This window comes from Trematomus bernacchii, unplaced genomic scaffold, assembly GCF_902827165.1.
Source record: "Trematomus bernacchii unplaced genomic scaffold, fTreBer1.1, whole genome shotgun sequence".
Classification (NCBI taxonomy): Eukaryota; Metazoa; Chordata; class Actinopteri; order Perciformes; family Nototheniidae; genus Trematomus; species Trematomus bernacchii.
This window is the reverse complement of record NW_022987942.1, coordinates 400,476-420,575: the sequence shown is the minus strand read 5'-3', so window position 1 is coordinate 420,575 and position 20,100 is coordinate 400,476. Positions and strand designations below refer to the sequence as shown.

At 42.5% G+C, this 20,100-nt stretch overlaps 1 protein-coding gene across 1 annotated transcript; it reads left to right on the top strand.

The window, feature by feature from the left end:
• The first annotated feature begins 591 nt into the window (after positions 1 to 591).
• zufsp (zinc finger containing ubiquitin peptidase 1) lies at positions 592 to 19,037 on the top strand. Its single transcript, XM_034115666.1, has 12 exons — positions 592 to 705; positions 1,725 to 2,229; positions 2,308 to 2,409; positions 3,147 to 3,206; positions 3,975 to 4,085; positions 4,211 to 4,308; positions 5,911 to 6,079; positions 7,224 to 7,412; positions 8,475 to 8,640; positions 10,129 to 10,286; positions 17,199 to 17,419; positions 18,883 to 19,037. The coding sequence occupies exons 2-12, from the start codon at positions 1,734 to 1,736 to the stop codon at positions 18,928 to 18,930; spliced, it is 1,818 nt and encodes a 605-aa protein (XP_033971557.1). The 5' UTR covers positions 592 to 705; positions 1,725 to 1,733; the 3' UTR covers positions 18,931 to 19,037.
• The last annotated feature ends 1,063 nt before the right edge of the window (positions 19,038 to 20,100 follow it).

Sequence of the window (20,100 nt, the reverse complement as noted above, 5' to 3'; positions counted from 1 at the left end):
GCATGATCTGTTTGGTATTTTGAAAAGAAAAAAGTATAAATGTGCCTTATATAGGTATGGTCCTACACTATATTATTCAAATATAGCATGATAGGTCCACTTTAAGTAAAGCGATGGTTAAAACTAGGCCTATTATAAAAGATTATATATACGCAACTTGGCAAGAATACTGGGACATCACTGACACAGGAAGACATGTTTACAGGAGCCCAAGGAAAGAGAAGGGCATTAAACATTTAAGAATAGGACAATCAGGACTAAATCAAACACTCCACAGAATAGGCACTGGACTATGTAGGCCTACACACTGCATTAAACCAGAAACTGTCAAACGTGTTTTAATATTGCAACTGATGACAAGAGAAGAAGGTTAAGGTTAAACTGATGAAAAACTCAGCTTGACTTTGAGAAATTCGCTAGGGAGATCATCAGAGCAAGCATTCAGTCGGTAAAACATGTGTTTAAGTGCAAGTGAGCAACTACAAGTATAAAGAGAATTTAGTATTGTTTTTAATTGTTTTCTTCCCGGGCAATGTACCACTCCACACCCCAGTCCACACGGTGGCAGTAATGCTCCTATCGTTGGTTGCCAACCGCCAATACACTTCAAAGAAGGACGTTAAAAGATGGCGCCTTGAGCTGCTTTTGAAACAGAAGAGAGGAGAGCTATTTCTAACTCTGAATATTGAGCTCACTGCAGCGACCGTGAGTAGATGTTCAGTTTAGCGAAAAGCACTACAAGTTAAGGCGTTGAAATGTCAGTATTCACCGTGTGACACTGTCACATGTTTATGATGAATTGGAAATGGGGGACCCTGATGTAAACAAGACGAAAGTCTTTCTCTGGTCTGCATCCCCTTAACAATTGTATGTTTTGAGCTGTACTGTACTGTACCCAATATACAAGCTGTTAATAAACTTTTCAATCAATCAATCAATCAACATCAACTTACATGAGACCCAGCGTCTGTGTATAGGCTATAAATAGCTGTGACACCGTTATCACAAAGCGTCCATATGTGTTTAAAAGCTCTGATAATGTTCCTCCAGAGATGGGAGAAGTACTCAGATCTTATAATTGTGTATATTGAGTGTAGGAATAGATACTCTGTTGTCACTCAAGTAAAAGTACAAAACTATTAGCGTCAAAATATACTTAAAGTACCCAAAGTCAAAGTAGTCATTGTGCAGATTGGTCCATTTCAGAATAAAAATCTTATAATAATAATAATTATATGTTTTGATTATAATTATCGATGCATTAAAGTGTTATCAAAGCTGGTAAAGGTGCAGCTAGTTTTAATGGCTTTGTATAGCAGATACTAATATAGTGCTGGAGGACTGCAGACATGTCTCCTCTGACAAGTTTCAGACTCTGGTTTTCCCCTGACCAGCAGCAGCTTCAAAGACCAACCGATAATATTCACTCCTTACAATGACAGGAATCCTGACCAACTTCTCCTTTTTCTATATGGTTCCACAAGTTCACAGTGCTTCATGCTCTCCTAAAGTAAACAGCAGTACAGCAGCTTTGACTTAATAATATACACACTCAAAACATTCATAATATTTTAAGGAGGTTTATGACATTTTAATTCAGATAAGGCTCAAAAAGTATTTGTTTTCAGTTCTTGGCACTTTTCTATACTTCTGAAACAATTATGTAGAGGTGTAATTACAAGCCATTCCAAATGAAAATAAAAGTAATGTGTGTTCGTGTGTAGTCCGCAGCCATGCTGACCTGTGCCTTCTGTGGGGAAGAGATGATGTTAGAGGAGGACATGAAGACACATCTCCTTCTCAGCCACATGGAGAATGCCTCTCGCTGCCCGCTCTGCTCCCTGTCAGGAGTGTCCTACGACGAGCTGAGGTTCCACATCAGCTCTGCACATCCAGAGACGCAGCTCGGAGCGCAGGACCCCCCTCACATCACACCCCCTGCAGGCCGCTCTGCTGCAGCTAACACTCAGAGCCACAAAACCCCTCCCTCCTGCTGGGCTCAGGACAGCTGTGATACAGATGCTGAGGCAACACACTGTAGTGACACTATAGACTGCCATAAACAAGACATTACATCCAAGAGTCGGGCTTCATCAACTGGGGAGACCGCAACAATTCAGAGCCCTAGAAGAAGGCAAAAGGCTGTGGCGCTCTCTAATAAGGACAATAAGGGATTTAAATCTGAGCACAGCAAAGCCAAACAGAAGCGGCTGTCTTCAAAGAGAGAGGGTGATTCAACTTTTCGAAACTTTATTTGCTAAACTTTAAAGTCACAAATCAACTTGAATTGTCCTGTCTTTGTTTCAGAGGAGCTGTTCTCGTGCCCCATGTGTCCTCAGGTGTGCAACAGCTGTGAGATGCTGCAGGAGCATGTAGAGCTCCACCTGCAGGAGCAGCACTCAGCTGGAGGTAACTTTAGACTAGTGCCCTTTTCCACCAAACCGGTTCCAGGGCCGGCCCCACTCGGCCAAGAACCAATACGTCACGCTTACGTCGGAGGGGGGCGAGATTAACCTGAACAGTTCATTTTTATTTAAAAAAACACACTTTATAAAGTCAGGCAACACTAACCAGACTTAGTGTGATTCAGGCTCTGTGCTGCCATATAGATCACTCTGAAACTCTTGAGAGCTCACTGGGAAGAGACCAGTTTTACATTCAGAAAGAAATGTAAAATTCAATTTACCGGACAAATGGGAAATACGTCAAATATTAGCTGAATTTATTATTGAGCTTAAAAACAATTGATTAAGGAAGACATTAGCAAGCATGTAGATTTATATTTTATCAAAATCCTTATTTCGAAATTCAAGCCTACATAACCACGGAGCGCTGTCAGGGGTGTAGTGCTATGTCTCGAAGTGCACCTGTGACACACTCGCTGTGGCTCGTTTTGAAGGATATGTAACCGCTGTGGATTAACTCTCTCCAGCCAGAATCAGAACAACAGGACATTTGGTAGTAATAATAGTAAAGCTAAACGTAATTAAGTAAGAGCTGTAATCCAAAAAAATTGCATTTGCTGTTGTATAACTAAACAATGTGACGGACGATAAACAGTTAATATTCATTAAATACCTTCAGTTCGAAGACATCCTATGATTGTACATGATGTATCTTTTACTCATGACTGCTTGTTTGTGCAGGGTCAGCACAGGAGGCGTGTTCACCAGCCATGACGTCACCATCAGCCCTCCGTCTCTCAGGTGTGTGTCCTCCCCTCTGACTGTTTTCAGCTCACATGGCACAGTATTTCTACCAGCTGCAACAGTGACGCTGGTTTAGATTTCTCCTTGTGAGTGTGTGTGACTGTGGAGAGTTTTTTTGCCTACCACTAAAACCTTATTAGATCCAGTCACAAAATGTTAAGCAATTTCCAAGATTTGGCGTCACAAAACTTTGCTGGTGTGTAGCTGAGATCATGACGAAGGCTGAGTTGGAGTAAGGGCAGAGTTGGGATCGTTACTTACAAAATGTATGCCATTACAATTACTAGTTACCTGTAAAAAAAAAATATTAGCCTACAGTACAGTTTACAGAGAAGAGATAACATCTGATCCTTTACAACAAACACTATATGATCTTTTTAGGTTTTGAGTAACATTGTAATCCTGCTAGTAATCAACATTTAAAAAAAAAATGTAACAGTAATCTGATTGTCTTTTTTTTATGGAACTAAGGGTTTACAGTTACCTTTTTATGTATCCTTATTACCTAATTCCGTTACATGTAATCTGTTACTCCCCAAGCCTGTGCATGACTCTCATGGACAGCCAAGTTACAATGCACATTTAATTTGCTAATCATTTAACCCACGTAGTTGTTTACAATTCACTGAGAGAAACACTACAGGAAAGGGAAAGAGGAGAAGAGAAAAGCAAAATTGGGCTTCTTTAATTTTATAATGGATGTCTCGGTTGTATAAATAAAGTTTTTGATATCTGGGCTTACATGGTGTGCCATTGTTTTGGCAGGAGAGAAGAGATTTGAGTGCCCTCTGTGCTCTGTGGTCTGCATGGACAGCTCCTCACTGCAGGAACATGTGGAGCTACATTTAGAGCATGGCGCTGCTGTGAACTCAGCAGGTGGGCGTTCATCTCTCCCTGCTACACCAGTCCCACACTTCTCTCTATTGCACTTTAAAAGTCATTGTCTTCCTCGGTCCTGTCTGATGTGATGCCCACTCCTCTTCTTCTTCTTCTTCTCTCAGCCGCTGCTCACAGCCCTGGCTCGGACCTGAGGCTGGCCCGGGAGCTGCAGCGGGAGGACGAGGCCCGGCAGGAGAGAGAGGACTTCAAGAAGCTGCAGGTCTGGATACTGTGCTTCAGCAAATCACTGCTGCATTTGTGCATTTAGTACATTTCTGACTTTCAAATGTACATTAGAAACTTCCAGCATCAATTTGATAGTCAACATTTATATTGGGTGTAAATAAAGAGCTTTTTGAACATTAAAGCATAGAGACATGTCATAGTAGAGACACTACATACAAATGAGCAGGATATTTCTTCTTTAAACTATAGATGGACTAATGATCCCTGCTCAGTGTTTGTGTGTCAGTTTATCTTTAGAATTGTATAAACACCCACAGACATCTCTAATTCCAATTTAAGAATGTTTTAATATATATTTTCACAAGTTGAAACTCCAGCACTTCAATGTGCACAGGAGGACAAGAATACAGTGGTCAAATGATCCAAACGGGGAGAATACTTTGTTACTGTTGGTGAGAAGTCTTTTGGAGTCGAAATACCATCTGTCTTTGGATGCTAGAATAATTTTTGTTTAAAAGCCATAAGTACACTTTAAGCACCTCGATGAGCTGGAGGAATAATAATTAGTTGTTGTTGGACGGGAAGCACAAAACACTCGACCCACAGCACATTACGTCATCTATATCTTAAATTCCAAATTGCTCCCAGCTTTTGATTCAGAGTCAATACATTTTATTTTGACAGCATGTGATAGTCATTTCAGCTAAATCCTTCCATGTGAGTGTGGTGCGATTCAGATTTAATGAGAACAAAAACAAATACTTGTTTTAATCGGAGTTGGTTCTCTATGTATGTTAGGATAAGGATTTAGGATTTCTAAGAAATGATATACCAAGTTGAGATGAAAACTCCAGGCAGCATACCTCACCCCATTGATACTAGAAGGTAATGCACACAAGAGTTTCAGCCCCTGTCCATAACACAGTTATGTCGGAGCTTTCACTTTCCACTCTGAGGTTTACGTTTTATTTTACGGCTGTGGTTTACTGCCTTGTCAAACACTCGATGTGAAGTTTATAATTGTAATACTTTTGAACAACCCAAGGAGTGGTGCAGTAATGAGCTAGTTCTGTAGGCTGACCTGTACGTTAGCATCACAAGGGCTCCCTTGACAAAGGCAATTGGATTTTTCCATTGGATTTCGGTATAATGTAAAAAATAAGCTGAGCCAACACATGTTTATGATACTTAACACATTTGTCTTTATGACACATAGAAGCTTCGGATATTCACCAGTGAGGTACTGACTTTATTTTATGCAGTAGATCAAAAAGTGAAAATCTCTTATGTTTGTGCTAATCACAGACCTTATTTCAGGCTAAAATATGTTTTAAAAAATGCCAACTAGCAAAGGTTGATCCGAAGGTTGTAAAATGCTAACTCATTTCCGGGTTTTAGGACTCATTCCTGACCCACTCTATATGGCATCGTTGACCATTTACTTTCAAACACACACACTAACAATTTAGTAAGAACTTACTGGAGCTGAGGTATACCTTTCATAATGAAAGCACCTCCTGCTAGTCATTGGATGATCAATAGCTCTGCTTCCACAGCCAGCTTCATATTTTCCCTCTCTTGATGTCCTTGTGTTGTGTGTATATCTGACGCTTGTGTTCTGGTGCTTGTGGTGCAGAAGCAGTTTGGTCTGGACGGAGGAGGGGGCTACAGCCGACAGATGGAGAGGAGCATGGAGAAGGCTGTGGCCAGGGGGCTTCTGGCCCCCGCAGAGTTCCACTGCAAGAGAGCTGAGATGATGGAGTCTCTGGCCTCAGGGCTGGATGATGGCAGGACCAGAACTCAGGGTATGTATCAAGTTCTTCCGGGTTTTCGCCTGTATTCAGTGTTTTGCCCAAACTTGAGAGGCTGGAGGGCAACAGAGGACGCTTGGACAACTCTTTCTCTACTTGAAACCAAGCAACCCAGAAAACCCTATTCTTGTGGTAATACTGCCTTATTAGGCCCATATTGAGCAGAGCATATTAAGACCAAAACTCATGAACAAGAACGTCCTTACTTGCAATAAATAAGCACTAATTAGAGCGTTATTGAGGAAAAACTCTCAACTAATGGCCTATTACTTGTAGAATATGGTCATGTAGAATAAGGCATTAATAAGTGTTTTATAATGACTAATAAAGAGCCAATATACTGCTAATATGCATGTTAATTAACAACTAGTTGATGGTTAATTTGTGTACCTTAATATAAAGTGTTACCAAATAATTATTTATCCGTCCGTTTTTCTCAGATATTATTATTTTTCTTTCAATATTGACTTTCGTCTCGACAGTATGTGTGTGCATGTTTGACTCTGTCTGTTGGTTTTATATAAACTCAAGATAATGTCTCTGTAAGTAGCATTCTCCCTTATTGGAAATACTTATTTAGGGTTAAGGTGAGGGTGTTGCATGGACGTGAGGGAGACCTGTCGGCTCTTCATTTGGATATAAACCACTGCTTCTCTTGCCATTCCTTGAATTTGTCTAAAGATTTCTTGCAGACAGAAAAGCCTTAATCTCGTCAGCTCTTCAGTTAAATAGTTTTCCTGGCTGTGAATGGAAGTAGGGTTTCCAGTCCAGTTAGTCTGAAATTATTCTTAAGATTTGCGAAAATTGTGTTTAGGGAAAAGCCTTTTCTAAAGAGGTACAAAACTGTTCTGCAACAACAGTGTCTTATTTACTTAATTCATGATACAAATGTGTTGCTTTCACGCAAAAACACTAAAACAGCATTGTATTTGCATTGAACTGTGTCTTTTTGATTAGTTATATCAACAATTAACATTGAAAAAACATGAAAAACACTGGTTTATCTGTTTTCAGCTGTATCAAGTGAGAATCAGGGCTTCTTTTTTACTCATTTTGTGTATTTTCAGCTGTATTAATGCTACGCTTGGTCAGAGTATGATCTCAACTTTCTTCTTCTTCTTCTTCTCGGTCTGCCTAGGTGTGCTCAGAGCGTTATCTGAATATTACCAGACTGAAGCCAGAGACTGTGTCCATGTGTGGCTGAGTGCTGACACGGACCACTTCTGCTCCTCAGCGGGGGACACGGGCTGGGGCTGCGGCTACAGGAACATCCAGATGCTCCTCTCCTCTCTGCACACCATCGATGCATATGCTCCCCTCCTGCAAGGTGCACACTCACTCTGCTCAATATCTGACCAGACATCAGAACTTCTTTGTTTTGCAAGTCATGATGTTGTGAATGTTCCCTGCAGGGGTGCCCAACCAGTCGATCGCGATCGACCGGTCGATCGCGGGGAGATTCCCAGTCGATCGCGAGATGTGTCTAAAAACAATATTCTGTTTTATCGTTAATGTCCTATAACATAATCTTCCTGTGCCAGAATAATGCACTTGAACGCATCAAAGCTTTGTGATTGGCCGGCGTGACCCCATGTGTCGGGGCGTGGCTGGTGGGCAGTGGGCACTATTTCGCTGACGTTGTCCGTGTCAACAGGAGTGACAGTCCGCACACACACAAGACCGCAATTATGGCAGAAGCAAAAAAAGCCCAAAATATATAATTTTCACTCCGAGTGGGAGGATGATTAATTTTGTATCTATTCCAATTCAAAGTCCATCTGTCTCATCTGCAATGCGAGCGTGGCTTTATCGAAGAAGGGTAATTTAGGAGCGGCATTTCAAAACAGTGCACAAACGCTACGAGACGGGATTCCCTCCTAATTCTGCCCTACGCTCCCAAAAGGTGAGGGACCTGAAAGGACAGCTAAATGCACAGCAGTCCATTTTCACCAGGCCCAACAACAAGAGCAAGGCTGCTACCATAGCATCTTATCGTGTCAGTCACGTTCTTGCGAAACACATGAAGTATTTCAAAGACGGCGAAGTTGTGAAAGAAGCATTCCTGCTATTCCTCTAATTATTGTAATAATTGTGTTATTTTTAACCAAATATCTCTGAGAGGGGCGTGGGGAGTGGCTCCTTATTTCATCTAAAGTAACACACAGAGAATGAGCACTTTTGAAACAGAGGGGATTATGGGATGCTGCAATGATCTGTTTGGTATTTGGAGCCAAACACTTCAGAGACATGTTTGTATATATCTGAGACCTATAATATATTGATGAAACACCATATAATAGGGGACCTTTTAAAACACTTTCATCAGGGTTGTTTGCTGCCTGTACATGTCAGTTAGTACTTTGTACTTGACGCTCTCCTTCTCCTCCAGAGAAGGCGGTGCCTAGTATCCCTCGAGTGCAGAGTATGATCGAGGAGGCTTGGAAAGAAGGGCTGGATCCGCACGGCGCGTCCCACTTCAACCAGCGGCTGCAGGGAACACGAGCCTGGATCGGAGCCACGGAGATCTACGCCCTCCTCACCTCTCTAGGAGTCAGGTGAGCCCCACGCTGTCTAATCAGGGTGTAACATCACAAAACATCAGGCTGCAACATGTAAAGGCCCTGACACACCAGGCCGAAATCGGCCGTTTTCACGAAACGAAACATGTTTTCCATGGACAAGAGTGAAAATGGAACGCACACGCTATTTGTTGTTTGTTTAGATCACGCAGTCTGTTCTTCTTCTCTGTCTTCCGGTTGTTGCCTCTTTTGAATGACGAATACACACTACCGCCGTCTGCTGGTAAGGAGAGTTATTGCCACTCACGCATGCGCAGTTCGTACGTGCTCGGCTGAAGTCTTTGCGGTGTGTTCCAGTGCGACACACGGCCAAGACGCAGGAGAACACGGCGACGCAACAGTCGGCGTCGGCGAGTTCTCTGGTGACTGCTTGGTGTGTCAGGGCCTTAACACTAGACAATTCCGAGAAATGTTGACTGTGTGACTGAAACTTGGGTGCGTGTCCCGATGCTAACATTACCACCGCTGAGTAAGTATTAATAGTATTAGTTTCATTGTAAAGGTAAAGAATATCCATTCATTTTAGCTCACCTTTAGATGACTATTTGAACTGTTTATCTATTACATGTTTGGATTCTTGTAACACATTCCTGCACCGTTTCTGAACATCTTTAGATTACCACTGGATTTAGTTAACGACCGACAGGTGTGTTCAAAGATCAAAGCATTTCCACGGCAACGCCCTGCCAGTGAACGAGAGACAGCCTGTCAGAGAATGTATTGACAATATTGTGCTGCATTATTGTTTCTAAGTAAAATACTGTAACTCCTGGAGGAGCTATAATCGAGGAGACACTGATGGTTCCTCCACGGCTCCTCCGCGGATGCATTTCCGGCAACAGTGATGTTTAAAGAGTCGTGACGCACGGCCGGACTTATCTCAGCAAAACAGCATTCGCACTAATAAGTATGTTGAATACTAGACTGTGTGTGGCTCCGCCAGTCACACAGAATTATGAGTCAAAATTAGGGAAACAAACCCTATTTGGAGTGCAGCTCTATTTGTTTCAATGCTTTTAGCTTTTAAGCCTAACAATGATGTAGCCACACCTGTCACCTATGTACCAATCAGAATCAGGTTTATTACCATGTAGGTTAACACATACAAGGAATTTTCATTGGTGCGTATGATGCATACATAGACACAGTAAGAGACATTACATTGTAAGAAAAGGACCAAGAATAGAACCTTTCAAGATGAATCACGCACTGTACAGTACACAATACACATACACACATGCATTGGTATATTGGTATGCACAAAAACATGCATTATAGCAGTGGTTCCTAACCGGGGGTACGGGGACCCCTTGGGGTACTTGAAGGGATGCATGGGGTATGTAGGGGTACAAGTGACTGGAATATTGGTGAAATTCAAGAAAAGCAGACACAAAGCCTTTTTTAAGCTGGTCAGTCAAACTAAATGTCACACTCAGTAAGACTTTGTACTGTTTGTGTTTTCAGTGCTCGCATCATCGACTTCCACCGGCCCACAGGCCCTGATAACAGCCACCCCCGGCTGTTTGACTGGGTGAAGCAGTATTTCCAGTCCAGCAGGAGCGGCAGACTGCCCCCCCGACTCATCCAAACCTCCATGCCCCCGCTCTACCTGCAGCACCAAGGTACACAGAAACACCTGCCATCACCACCATATTCCCTATTCAGGGAAAGAGATCACTGAATGTGTCAAACAGAAGCCTAATAAATAAGGTTTGGCGATGTGGAGAAAATCAAATCACAATATTTCTGATCAAATACTAATTTCAATATTACGACAATATAGAGTGGTGCAGGAATGAGTTGATATTAGTTATATTATACAGTGCATCCGGAAAGTATTCATACCCCTTCACTTTTTTCACATTTTGTTATGTTACAGCCTTATTTCAAAATGGATTAAATTATTTATTTTTTCTCAACATTCCACACAATACCCCATAATGACAAATAAAAAACGTTTTTAAAAATTTTTTCGCAAATGTGTTAAAAATAATAAAATGAAATATCACATGTGCATAAGTATTCACACCCTTTGCTTTGACACTGAACATTGATCTCAAGTGCATCCCGTTTCCACTGATCATCCTTGAGATGTTTCTATTACTTGACTGGAGTCCACCTGTGGTAAATTCAATTGATTGGACATGACTTGGAAAGGAACACACCTGTCTATATGAGGTCCCACAGTTGACAGTGCATATCAGATCACAAACAAAGTCATGAGGTCCAAGGAATTGTCTGTAGACCTCAGAGACAGGATTGTATCAAGGCACAGATCTGGGGAAGGGTACAGAAAAATGTCTGCAGCATTGAACGTCCCAACGAGCACAGAATTATTATTATTTGCAAATGGAAGATGTTTGAAACCACCAGGGCTCTTCCTAAAGCTTGCTGCCCAAACCAAACAATGGGGGAGAAGGGCCTTAGTTAGAGAGGTGACCAATAACCTGATGATCACTCTGACAGAGCTCCAGTGTTCCTCTGTGGAGATGGGAGAACCTTCTAGAAGGACAACCATCTGTGCAGCACTCCACCAATCAGGCCTTTATGGTAGAGTGGCCAGAAGGAAGCCAAAGGCACATGAAAGCCCCCATGGAGCACCTAGAGTACTCTCAGACCATGAGAAACCAAATGGTCTGGTTTGATGAAACCAAAATGGATCTCTTTGGCCTGAATGCCAAGCATCATGTCTGGAGGAACCCAGGCACCGCTCATCACCTGGCCAACACCATCCCTACAGTGAAGCATGGTGGTGGCAGCTTCATGCTGTGGGGAGGTTTTTCAGCAGCAGGAACTGGGAGACTAGTCAGGATCAAGGGAAAGATGAAGGCAGCAATGTACAGAGAGATCCTTGATGAAAACCTGCTCCAGAGTGCTCTGGACCTCAGACTGGGGAGAAGGTTCACCTTTCAACAGGACAACGACCCTAAGCACACAGCCACGATAACAAAGGAGTGGTTTCAGGACAAGTCTGTGAATGTCCTCGAGTGACCCAGCCAGAGGGGATATCTCCGCAATGGAGCGAGCTTAAGTTTCACTTTCGATTGCATGATATAGCCCAGCACAACACCTTCGTCACACATGTTGCCACTTGTTTGTACCATTTTCTGGCGATTTGTAATCTGTTTTAGAAAAACGATGTGTTTTTTAGGATTTCGAGAAGCGTATAAAACAAACAATGGATGTATTTTATGAACATTTATCCATGCTGGAAGTAGATTTAGATGTTTTAGGAGTGAGAGAGAGATTATTATCTAATATATGCATCCAATGAAGCATTGCATGAAGTCTGTTGATGATCAGAGGCTGTTGTTGGGGCTGCATAAACATTTTTTTATTGTTGTTGTGTAGGCAGACCATGCAGGCCAGCCCGATGGTCACCAAGGATCATGTTTTAATAGCATTTTTACAAAAAAAGCCCAGACGAGCCTAACATGTGAAAAAAGGGCTTAGACCTCAGAGAGTTAAACTTGGGCCTGCGACCAAAGTTTTACTGTATTTTGTTTTGAAAATCCACAGCGGAGGTTTGTGTCGTACTACATGCGGTGTATTTTGCATTTCTCTCAGTAGCCAACGATCTGTGAGTCTGTTGGCTCGGACATAAACTCCGTAATAAATGTAGTCTACATTTCATAAGAGGTGTAAAACCTGAGAGCATTTTAAATCTCATTTGAACTAAATGCTTATATAATCTGTAGTTGTATTTGTATTGTTGATTTAATGTGTGAACGAGGCGATATAGAGAAGGTTAAGCTGTAGTTATTAGGCTGTTATGTACTGTTGGAGTGGTGAGCAGGCCTATTGTTTTTGGATATTTGTGGAGTTAGGTGGTCCGTGAGTGTTTTTTTATTGGTTAAGTGGTCCTCAAAAAAATTGATAATTTTTCTTTTTTAAATTTACATTTTGTAATCATCTCGCGACCCCCACTTTGGGAACCCCTGGAGTAAAGGGTGTGAATACATATGTGTATGTGATATTTGAGTGTTTTATTTTTTATTCATTAGCAACAATTATTTTAAAACTGTTTCCACTTTGTCATTATGGGGTATTGTGTCTCGAATGTTGAGAAAACAAATTCATTTAATCCATTTTGAAATATGGCTGTAACATAACAAAATGTGGAAAAAGTGAAGGGGTATGAATACTTTCCGGATGCACTGTATATATTAACGTGCGTGTGGTCAGAAGCACGTTTTTCACGTTTATTGTACAACATAAAATACGTCTGTTAATACCCCACTCGTGAATTTCCGAAGCTTATATGTGTCTTTAAAAACAGCGGTTGCGACCATTTGACCCTTCCAAACGTCACCATGTCGAACATTATCCGCCTTTAGCTTAACCGTGGTGATGTGCACCCATGTGACCGTGATGTAGTTTGTTTATGGCAGTAGCTTTTTACTTCTGCAATAGCAGTTAAGATTTAAAAATCACAGAATGGTGTACTGTAACGTGTTGAGTATCATAAACATGTTATCAACTTTTGTGGAGGGAGCCCTTGCAATGCTAACAGGTCGACCTACAGAAATGCATCATCACTGCACCGCTCTACTGTACGGTTGACTAAACATATATATATAATACAGTGAACATTTTATCAAAAGTTCCTAAAATAAAATATTTTGGATGCTGAATTCTCAGGAAATAATCTGCTCAAAATTCTTCCGAATCACTTGCTTCACACAAACATCCTTGGGGTAAACCTGTGTGATGCTGCCTGATGCCGGCTGGTGCCCCACGGGAACGAAAACGGGTTGTATCCGCATATTTCTCTTGCGTATAGCCCTTTTTGCCACACGAGGCCGTAACTAAACGATAGAAACGGACCCCGCAAACAATAACGGGTCCAAAGGTGGATAGATCTGGGAACGGAGCGCTCTGGGGGGTCATACGGCTCCGTGTGATCGCCTCTAGGGCTGTGCAATTAATCGTATTTTAATCGCAATTACGATTTTGGCCTGCCACAATTACGAAAACAACATAATCGAAAAAAACAATTATTTAGCTTTGCTAGGTTGTGACAGTGCACTGCAACATATTTGATCTCATTCATTTTGGTCTCATTTATTTGTATTTATCATATTTATATATGTTTAGTAGCTTGTGGAAGTGCGCTCCAAAATATTTGTTGATCTTGTTTATTGGTATTTATTATTTTGATATTATTTATTTTAATGTATCATTTTATTTATTTTTGTATTGGTTTTTCAGTTGAATTATACGTTCAGTTAAAAAGATACTGTTCAAATTATTATTTGTATTTGTTTTAATGTTCAATAAATTGATTTTTTCAAAATCAATGAATAATCGTATTATCAATTATTGACCCAAATAATCGTGATTATGATTTTTGCCATAATCGCACGGCCCTAATCGCCTCTATACGATCATTTTGTGATAATGATGACGCAATAGCCCCGCCTCTCCCCACCTCTGCTGCTCACCCCCGCGTCAAAGTACACTGCACACTGAATTCAGATTATTTATCTTTATCTCGATATGGACATAAACGCGAGTGAAGTCTAATCTGACAGGACGGAGACACGCAGCTCCTCCGGCTGTGATGCAGCGGGAGGAGCAAAACACACACTTCAAGTCAGATCATCACCCTTAGCTATTTTAATTACTTCTCAAACTACCTAAACTAGTTATAAATATGTGTATTTTTACTGTCGGGTCACTCATTACTGGATCAGCTGCTGCATGAGACAGACACTGACGCTGTCAGAAGAGAGGAAAAAGAGAGGCCAGGCTCCGTGTATTTTATTATTATATAGAGTCGTTATTCATTTGTTTTAAAGCTCAATAAATAACAAATAAGACCTTTGACCGGCACTTTTATAATTTTGTCCAGAAGATTTAAACTTTAACACACGTTGACCGGCGGAAAACTCTGCCCGGTTCCCTCGGCCCCCACCACGGTGAATAAACAGAAGGGCAACCATGACAACCATTCTTCTTCGCTGCTTTTGTGGAGGAAGTTACAGCGCCACGTACAGGCTGGCATATGTACTGCAGCTTTTTCCAGCAGTTGGAGCTAAACAGAGCTGTCTCGTGTGAACAGACACTATCCGGTGTATATTGCGTGTGGACGGAAGCTTTTTTGCGATTGCGTTAATCCTATGCGTTTTGCAAGCACCTAAGCTGCAGAGCCAGAAGAGGCTTTATACCAAATGTAAACAATACTGTGCCCCTCCCCCCTCGATACCCCTTTCACACCAACGCAACTCCGGTTCAAGCTCCGTGCTAGAGCTTTTCAGGTTCGGAACCGGTACTTCGGTTTAGCTCCGGCTCTTTTCACACCGCTCAGAGACCGACTGGTGCTGCCGCTGCTGCGTCATGACGTCACAGTTTACGTCGCTGATTTTCTCCCCAACGGAGCTCACCTCACAACAACGGGCCGGGGACTGCGTTGCTTTTAATCATACGAAGCCAGATTAAATTAAATAACGACTTCTCCAACCTTATACTTTTCTCCAGAGTGCCGTGGTTCATTGTTTATTAATGTGTTTCAGCGGCATTTACCGACCGCTGCAGTGCCGGCTGCTCTTCCACGAGTGTATTCTCCCGTTAGCTCCGGGTTAGCTCACACGGCTCTAAAGTATTCACTGTCTGACTGTCACACAAGCAGCTGATACATATCCCCAGTTCCCCTTAAGTGAATGTGTGTCAGTCTGAATTGACGCTGTTTGGTGTCAGTCTGAATTGACGCTGTTTGGCATCACAACGCTGTTATGAAAGTTTCTCTGGTATAACATGGGTGATGTTAGCATAGCAACCGAAGCTAAACTGACTACTTGCTAAGCCGTTTTCTACAGGCACATTTTACCGACGTATTTTTCATTATGATTCTACTTGTGATAGTCGGACATGACAACCTGTGCAGCCCATGTATTAATTCCATCCGATAGCTGCTATAATAACAAACAAAACGTCTGCCTGCTCTCCACAATGACCAATAACAGCGAACGGATGGTCAAAGTAAGGTACAAATAAACAGAATCACACGAAGCCTGGTTAGTGTTGCCTGACTTTATAAAGCGTGTTTTTTTTTTACAAGTGTGTGGTTGCGTTCTAGTCACTTTGCTCAGCACTACTGCTTGTTACAACTTTTATTTGCCGTACTCGCCTTAACTGTTAGCTCAGGTTAATCTCGCCCCCCTCCGACGTAAGCGTGACGTATGCGGTTCTTGCTTCTAGACGGACAACTTTTTGGTGCTCGAAACGAACCGGATTCCGGAGCTTATGCCCCTTTCACACCAACGCAACTCCGGTTCAAGCTCCGTGCTAGAGCTTTTCTGGTTCAGAACCGGTTCTTCGGTTTAGCGCCGGCTCTTTTCACACCGCTCAGAGCCCGACTGGTGCTGCCGCTGCTGCGTCATGACGTCACAGTTTACGTCGCTGAGTTTCTCCCCAACGCCGGAGCTCACCTCACAACAACGGGCCGGGGACTGCGTTGCTTTTAATCATACGAAGCCAGATTAAATTAAATAACGACTTCTCCAACCTTATACTTTTCTCCAGAGTGCCGTGGTTCATTGTTTATTAATGTGTTTCAGCGGCATTTACCGACCGCTGCAGTGCTGGCCGGCTGCTCTTCAACGGGAGTGTATTCTCCCGTTAGCTCCGGGTTAGCTCACACGGCTCTAAAGTATTCACTGTCTGACTGTCACACAAGCAGCTGATACATATCCCCAGTTCCCCTTAAGTGAATGTGTGTCAGTCTGAATTGACGCTGTTTGGTGTCAGTCTGAATTGACGCTGTTTGGCATCACAACGCTGTTATGAAAGTTTCTCTGGTATAACATGGGTGATGTTAGCATAGCAACCGAAGCTAAACTGACTACTTGCTAAGCAGTTTTCTACAGGCACTTTTTACCGACGTATTTTTCATTATGATTCTACTTGTGATAGTCGGACATGACAACCTGTGCAGCCCATGTATTGATTCCATCCGATAGCTGCTATAATAACAAACAAAACGTCTGCCTGCTCTCCACAATGATCAATAACAGCGAACGGATGGTCAAAGTAAACAGAATCACACGAAGCCTGGTTAGTGTTGCCTGACTTTATAAAGTGTGTTTTTTTTAACAAGTGTGTGGTTGCGTTCTAGTCACTTTGCTCAGCACTACTGCTTGTTACAACTTGTATTTTGCCGTACTCGCCTTAAGTGTTAGCTCAGGTTAATCTCGCCCCCCTCCGACGTAAGCGTGACGTATGCGGTTCTTGCTTCTAGACGGACAACTTTTTGGTGCTCGAAACGAACCGGATTCCGGAGCTATGACGCTGCTCCGCTGCGGTGTGAACAGGAAAACCCGGTGCTTTTCAAGCACCAGCACCGAACCGGCCCTGAAACACCGTTGGTGTGAAAGGGGTATTAGAGGCTGCTCCGCTGCGGTGTGAACAGGAAAACCCGGTGCTTTTCAAGCACCAGCACCGAACCGGCCCCGAAACACCGTTGGTGTGAATGGGGTATCTGTGACACCGGTCTGAGGCTGTCCCTCACAGCTGTGACCTGTCTCCCCCTGCAGGCCACAGCCGCTCCATCGTGGGTCTGGAGCAGAGGAGGAACGGCAGCCTGAGCCTGCTGCTCCTGGACCCCGCCTCCCCAGCATCAGACACCAGGAGGCTACTGAGCAGAGACACCCTGCCCACAGCCCTGAAACAACTCCGGAAGCCCCCCCGCAGCCTGAAGCACACACAGTACCAGCTGGTGGCAGTGCAGGGGGGGCTGTCTGCAGAGGAGAAACAGGTGTGTGTGTGTTTCTGTCATTAGCTAAATTCTAAATGTTTCCACTTCTCGTTCCTCCGCTTGTGAAATCTATCTCAGTGCATCATCTTTAAGTAAAACCCCAACTCTCTAAATGCTCATAGAGGAGGCTCAAGGGAGGAGATATGAGTGTATATTCTCTATTTCACCATATGTGTAGCGCATCATAATGTGCTATTTTGTATTTTATACAAATATGTGTGGTGCCTTGCATAATAAAATGTTAGACTATATAATATATTCTATATTTTAGCTATAATTTCTGATTCGGGTCTGATGTTGGGGCGTTGATGGGGGGGGGGGGGGGGGGGTGTGTGTGTATATATGTGTACAGTTTTCCCTGCTTGCTTTTTATGATTCTAAATACAACTTTTGCCCCATAATTCAATTACCCATGGTAGCGATCCCTAGAGAGAGGTGAGGGAAATTCGATACGATAGTGCTACTTTATATGACAGCTCTTATTAATTGTTTGATAATGAAATAGTTTGTATAAATATTCCAAAGTTGAATCAGTCACATCATGATGCCTGCCTGCTCCTGTAGCCTGATATTGCTAAAAAAGCCACGTTGTGAATTAAATTAAAAGTAAGTTGGAAATAAAGCGGTATTAAAACAATGGAAAGCTGTTGCAGCTGTGCCTCCCGTCATACTTTTTAAATGACCACTCGGAGGAAAGGAATTCTCATATCAACCCGTGGCCTCGACTCCTCGAGTTACTTCCCCAACTCCCCTTCCTTCTCATGGCCATCTGAGATGTGAGGGGAGGGGTCGAGGAGGTTCAAACTGGGACGTGTGTGTGTGTGTGTGTGTGTGTGTGTGTGTGTGTGTGTGTGTGTGTGTGTGTGTGTGTGTGTGTGTGTGTGTGTGTGTGTGTGTGTGTGTGTGTGTGTGTGTGTGTGTGGTGTGTGTGTGTGTGTGTGTGTGTGTGGTGTGTGTGTGTGTGTGTGTGTGTGTGTGTGTGTGTGTGTGTGTGTGTGTGTGTGTGTGTGTGTGTGTGTGTGTGTGTGTGTGTGTGTGTGTGTGTGTGTGTGTGTGTGTGTGTGTGTGTGTGTGTGTGTGTGTGTGTGTGTGTGTGTGTGTGTGTGTGTGTGTGTCTTTTGGCCCGTAATTTCATTCCCCAACTCCCCTTCCTTCTCATGGCCGTCTGAGATGTGAGGGGAGGAGTCGAGGAAGTTCAAACTGGGACATGAGAAAGGGCCTCTGTGTACGTGAGAGAGTGTGTGTGATCACATCGCCTTGAGACTAAGACTTTATAACTACACGCTGTATACACATAAGGATGTTTAGTAAACTGCCCCAGTCCCCCAGGCCATTGTCTTTTGGTAATCCAACAATCATGATTGCTGCTGTCAACAAGAATTGGCATTTGAATCTAAACAAGTGTGTGTGTGTGTGTGTGTGTATCTCAGTGTGTTGATCTCTGTCTGTTGATCTCTTCGCAGAGGCGCATCGTGAGCTCCAGAACATTATGTGCAGAAAGGATCCCATGACAGGAAGACACTTTATCTCTTGTTTTTGTTTTTACTGTGAATAAACATGTGATTTCTCACTTCAGGAACTATTTATTGTGGTTGTTTTTCTAATAAACCTTGTTTTGAAAAAACTCTGTTCTCCATGCTGTTCAGTTATTCACAGTGAACGTGTGAGAGGCTTACTGTCCTGTTTATCGAGTAGCAGCTGACACATCCCAAATCGAAAGCACTTCTAGGAAATGATCACAGTTTAATAAGGTCAAAGGTTAACCTCGAGGGGAAGCTGATACGTTTAATGAGTCTTGTCACTCCATTCTTAGATTACACTTACACACATCGAATGAAAGTAAAAAGTGTAACGACCAATCCACTCCACCGAGGACAGGATACAAAAAAAGGTAACTGTATTCCCTTACAGTTATATAAAAAATACGTAATCAGATTAATTATATTTCCGAAAATTGGGGATTATTAGCAGGATTACATTGGTACTAAGGACACAGGCTTGGAGAGTAACAGATTAGATGTAATGAAACCAGGATATAAAAACAAGGGAACCGAATTCTCTTACAGTTGCATTAAATTAAAGGTGTTATCAGATCACTATTATATTTCTAAAAATGAAAAGCAAGATTACAATGTTAGTAAAAGATTTTAAAAAATGCATATTGAGTAGTAGTGGTGGTCTAATGGATAGTGAGGTGGGCTGAAGATCGGAAGGTTGTGAGTTCAAATCCCACCAGGAACACCACCACTAGTGTGCCCTTGAGTAAGGCACTTAGCCCTTAGTTGTGTGTGTGTCCACACAGAGGACACATTTTACATACTAAATATCTTGTTTTTTTCTTTTCTAAGGTCATATTGTTCTGTTGTCTTACATAAAAACTTTACTTACGTAAAAACATCTTATTGATATTTATTTTCTATTGTTTGCATTGCATTTGATACTGAGGTAATGAAAAGTAATCTGGTGACAATACCTTTATATTTTGACCCTCTGATTAGGTTACTAATTACATTTTGTACAGGTAACTAGGATACAGGACACCTCAGCTTCTGTGATCTTACAGTATGCATTGGTCATTAAACCAGTGGACTCAACAGAACAGTTGATAGAGTTATTTTCTGGTTAGGTATCACTTCCCGTCCCTCCCCCTTACTGAAGGTACAGCCTCCACACTGTTTGAT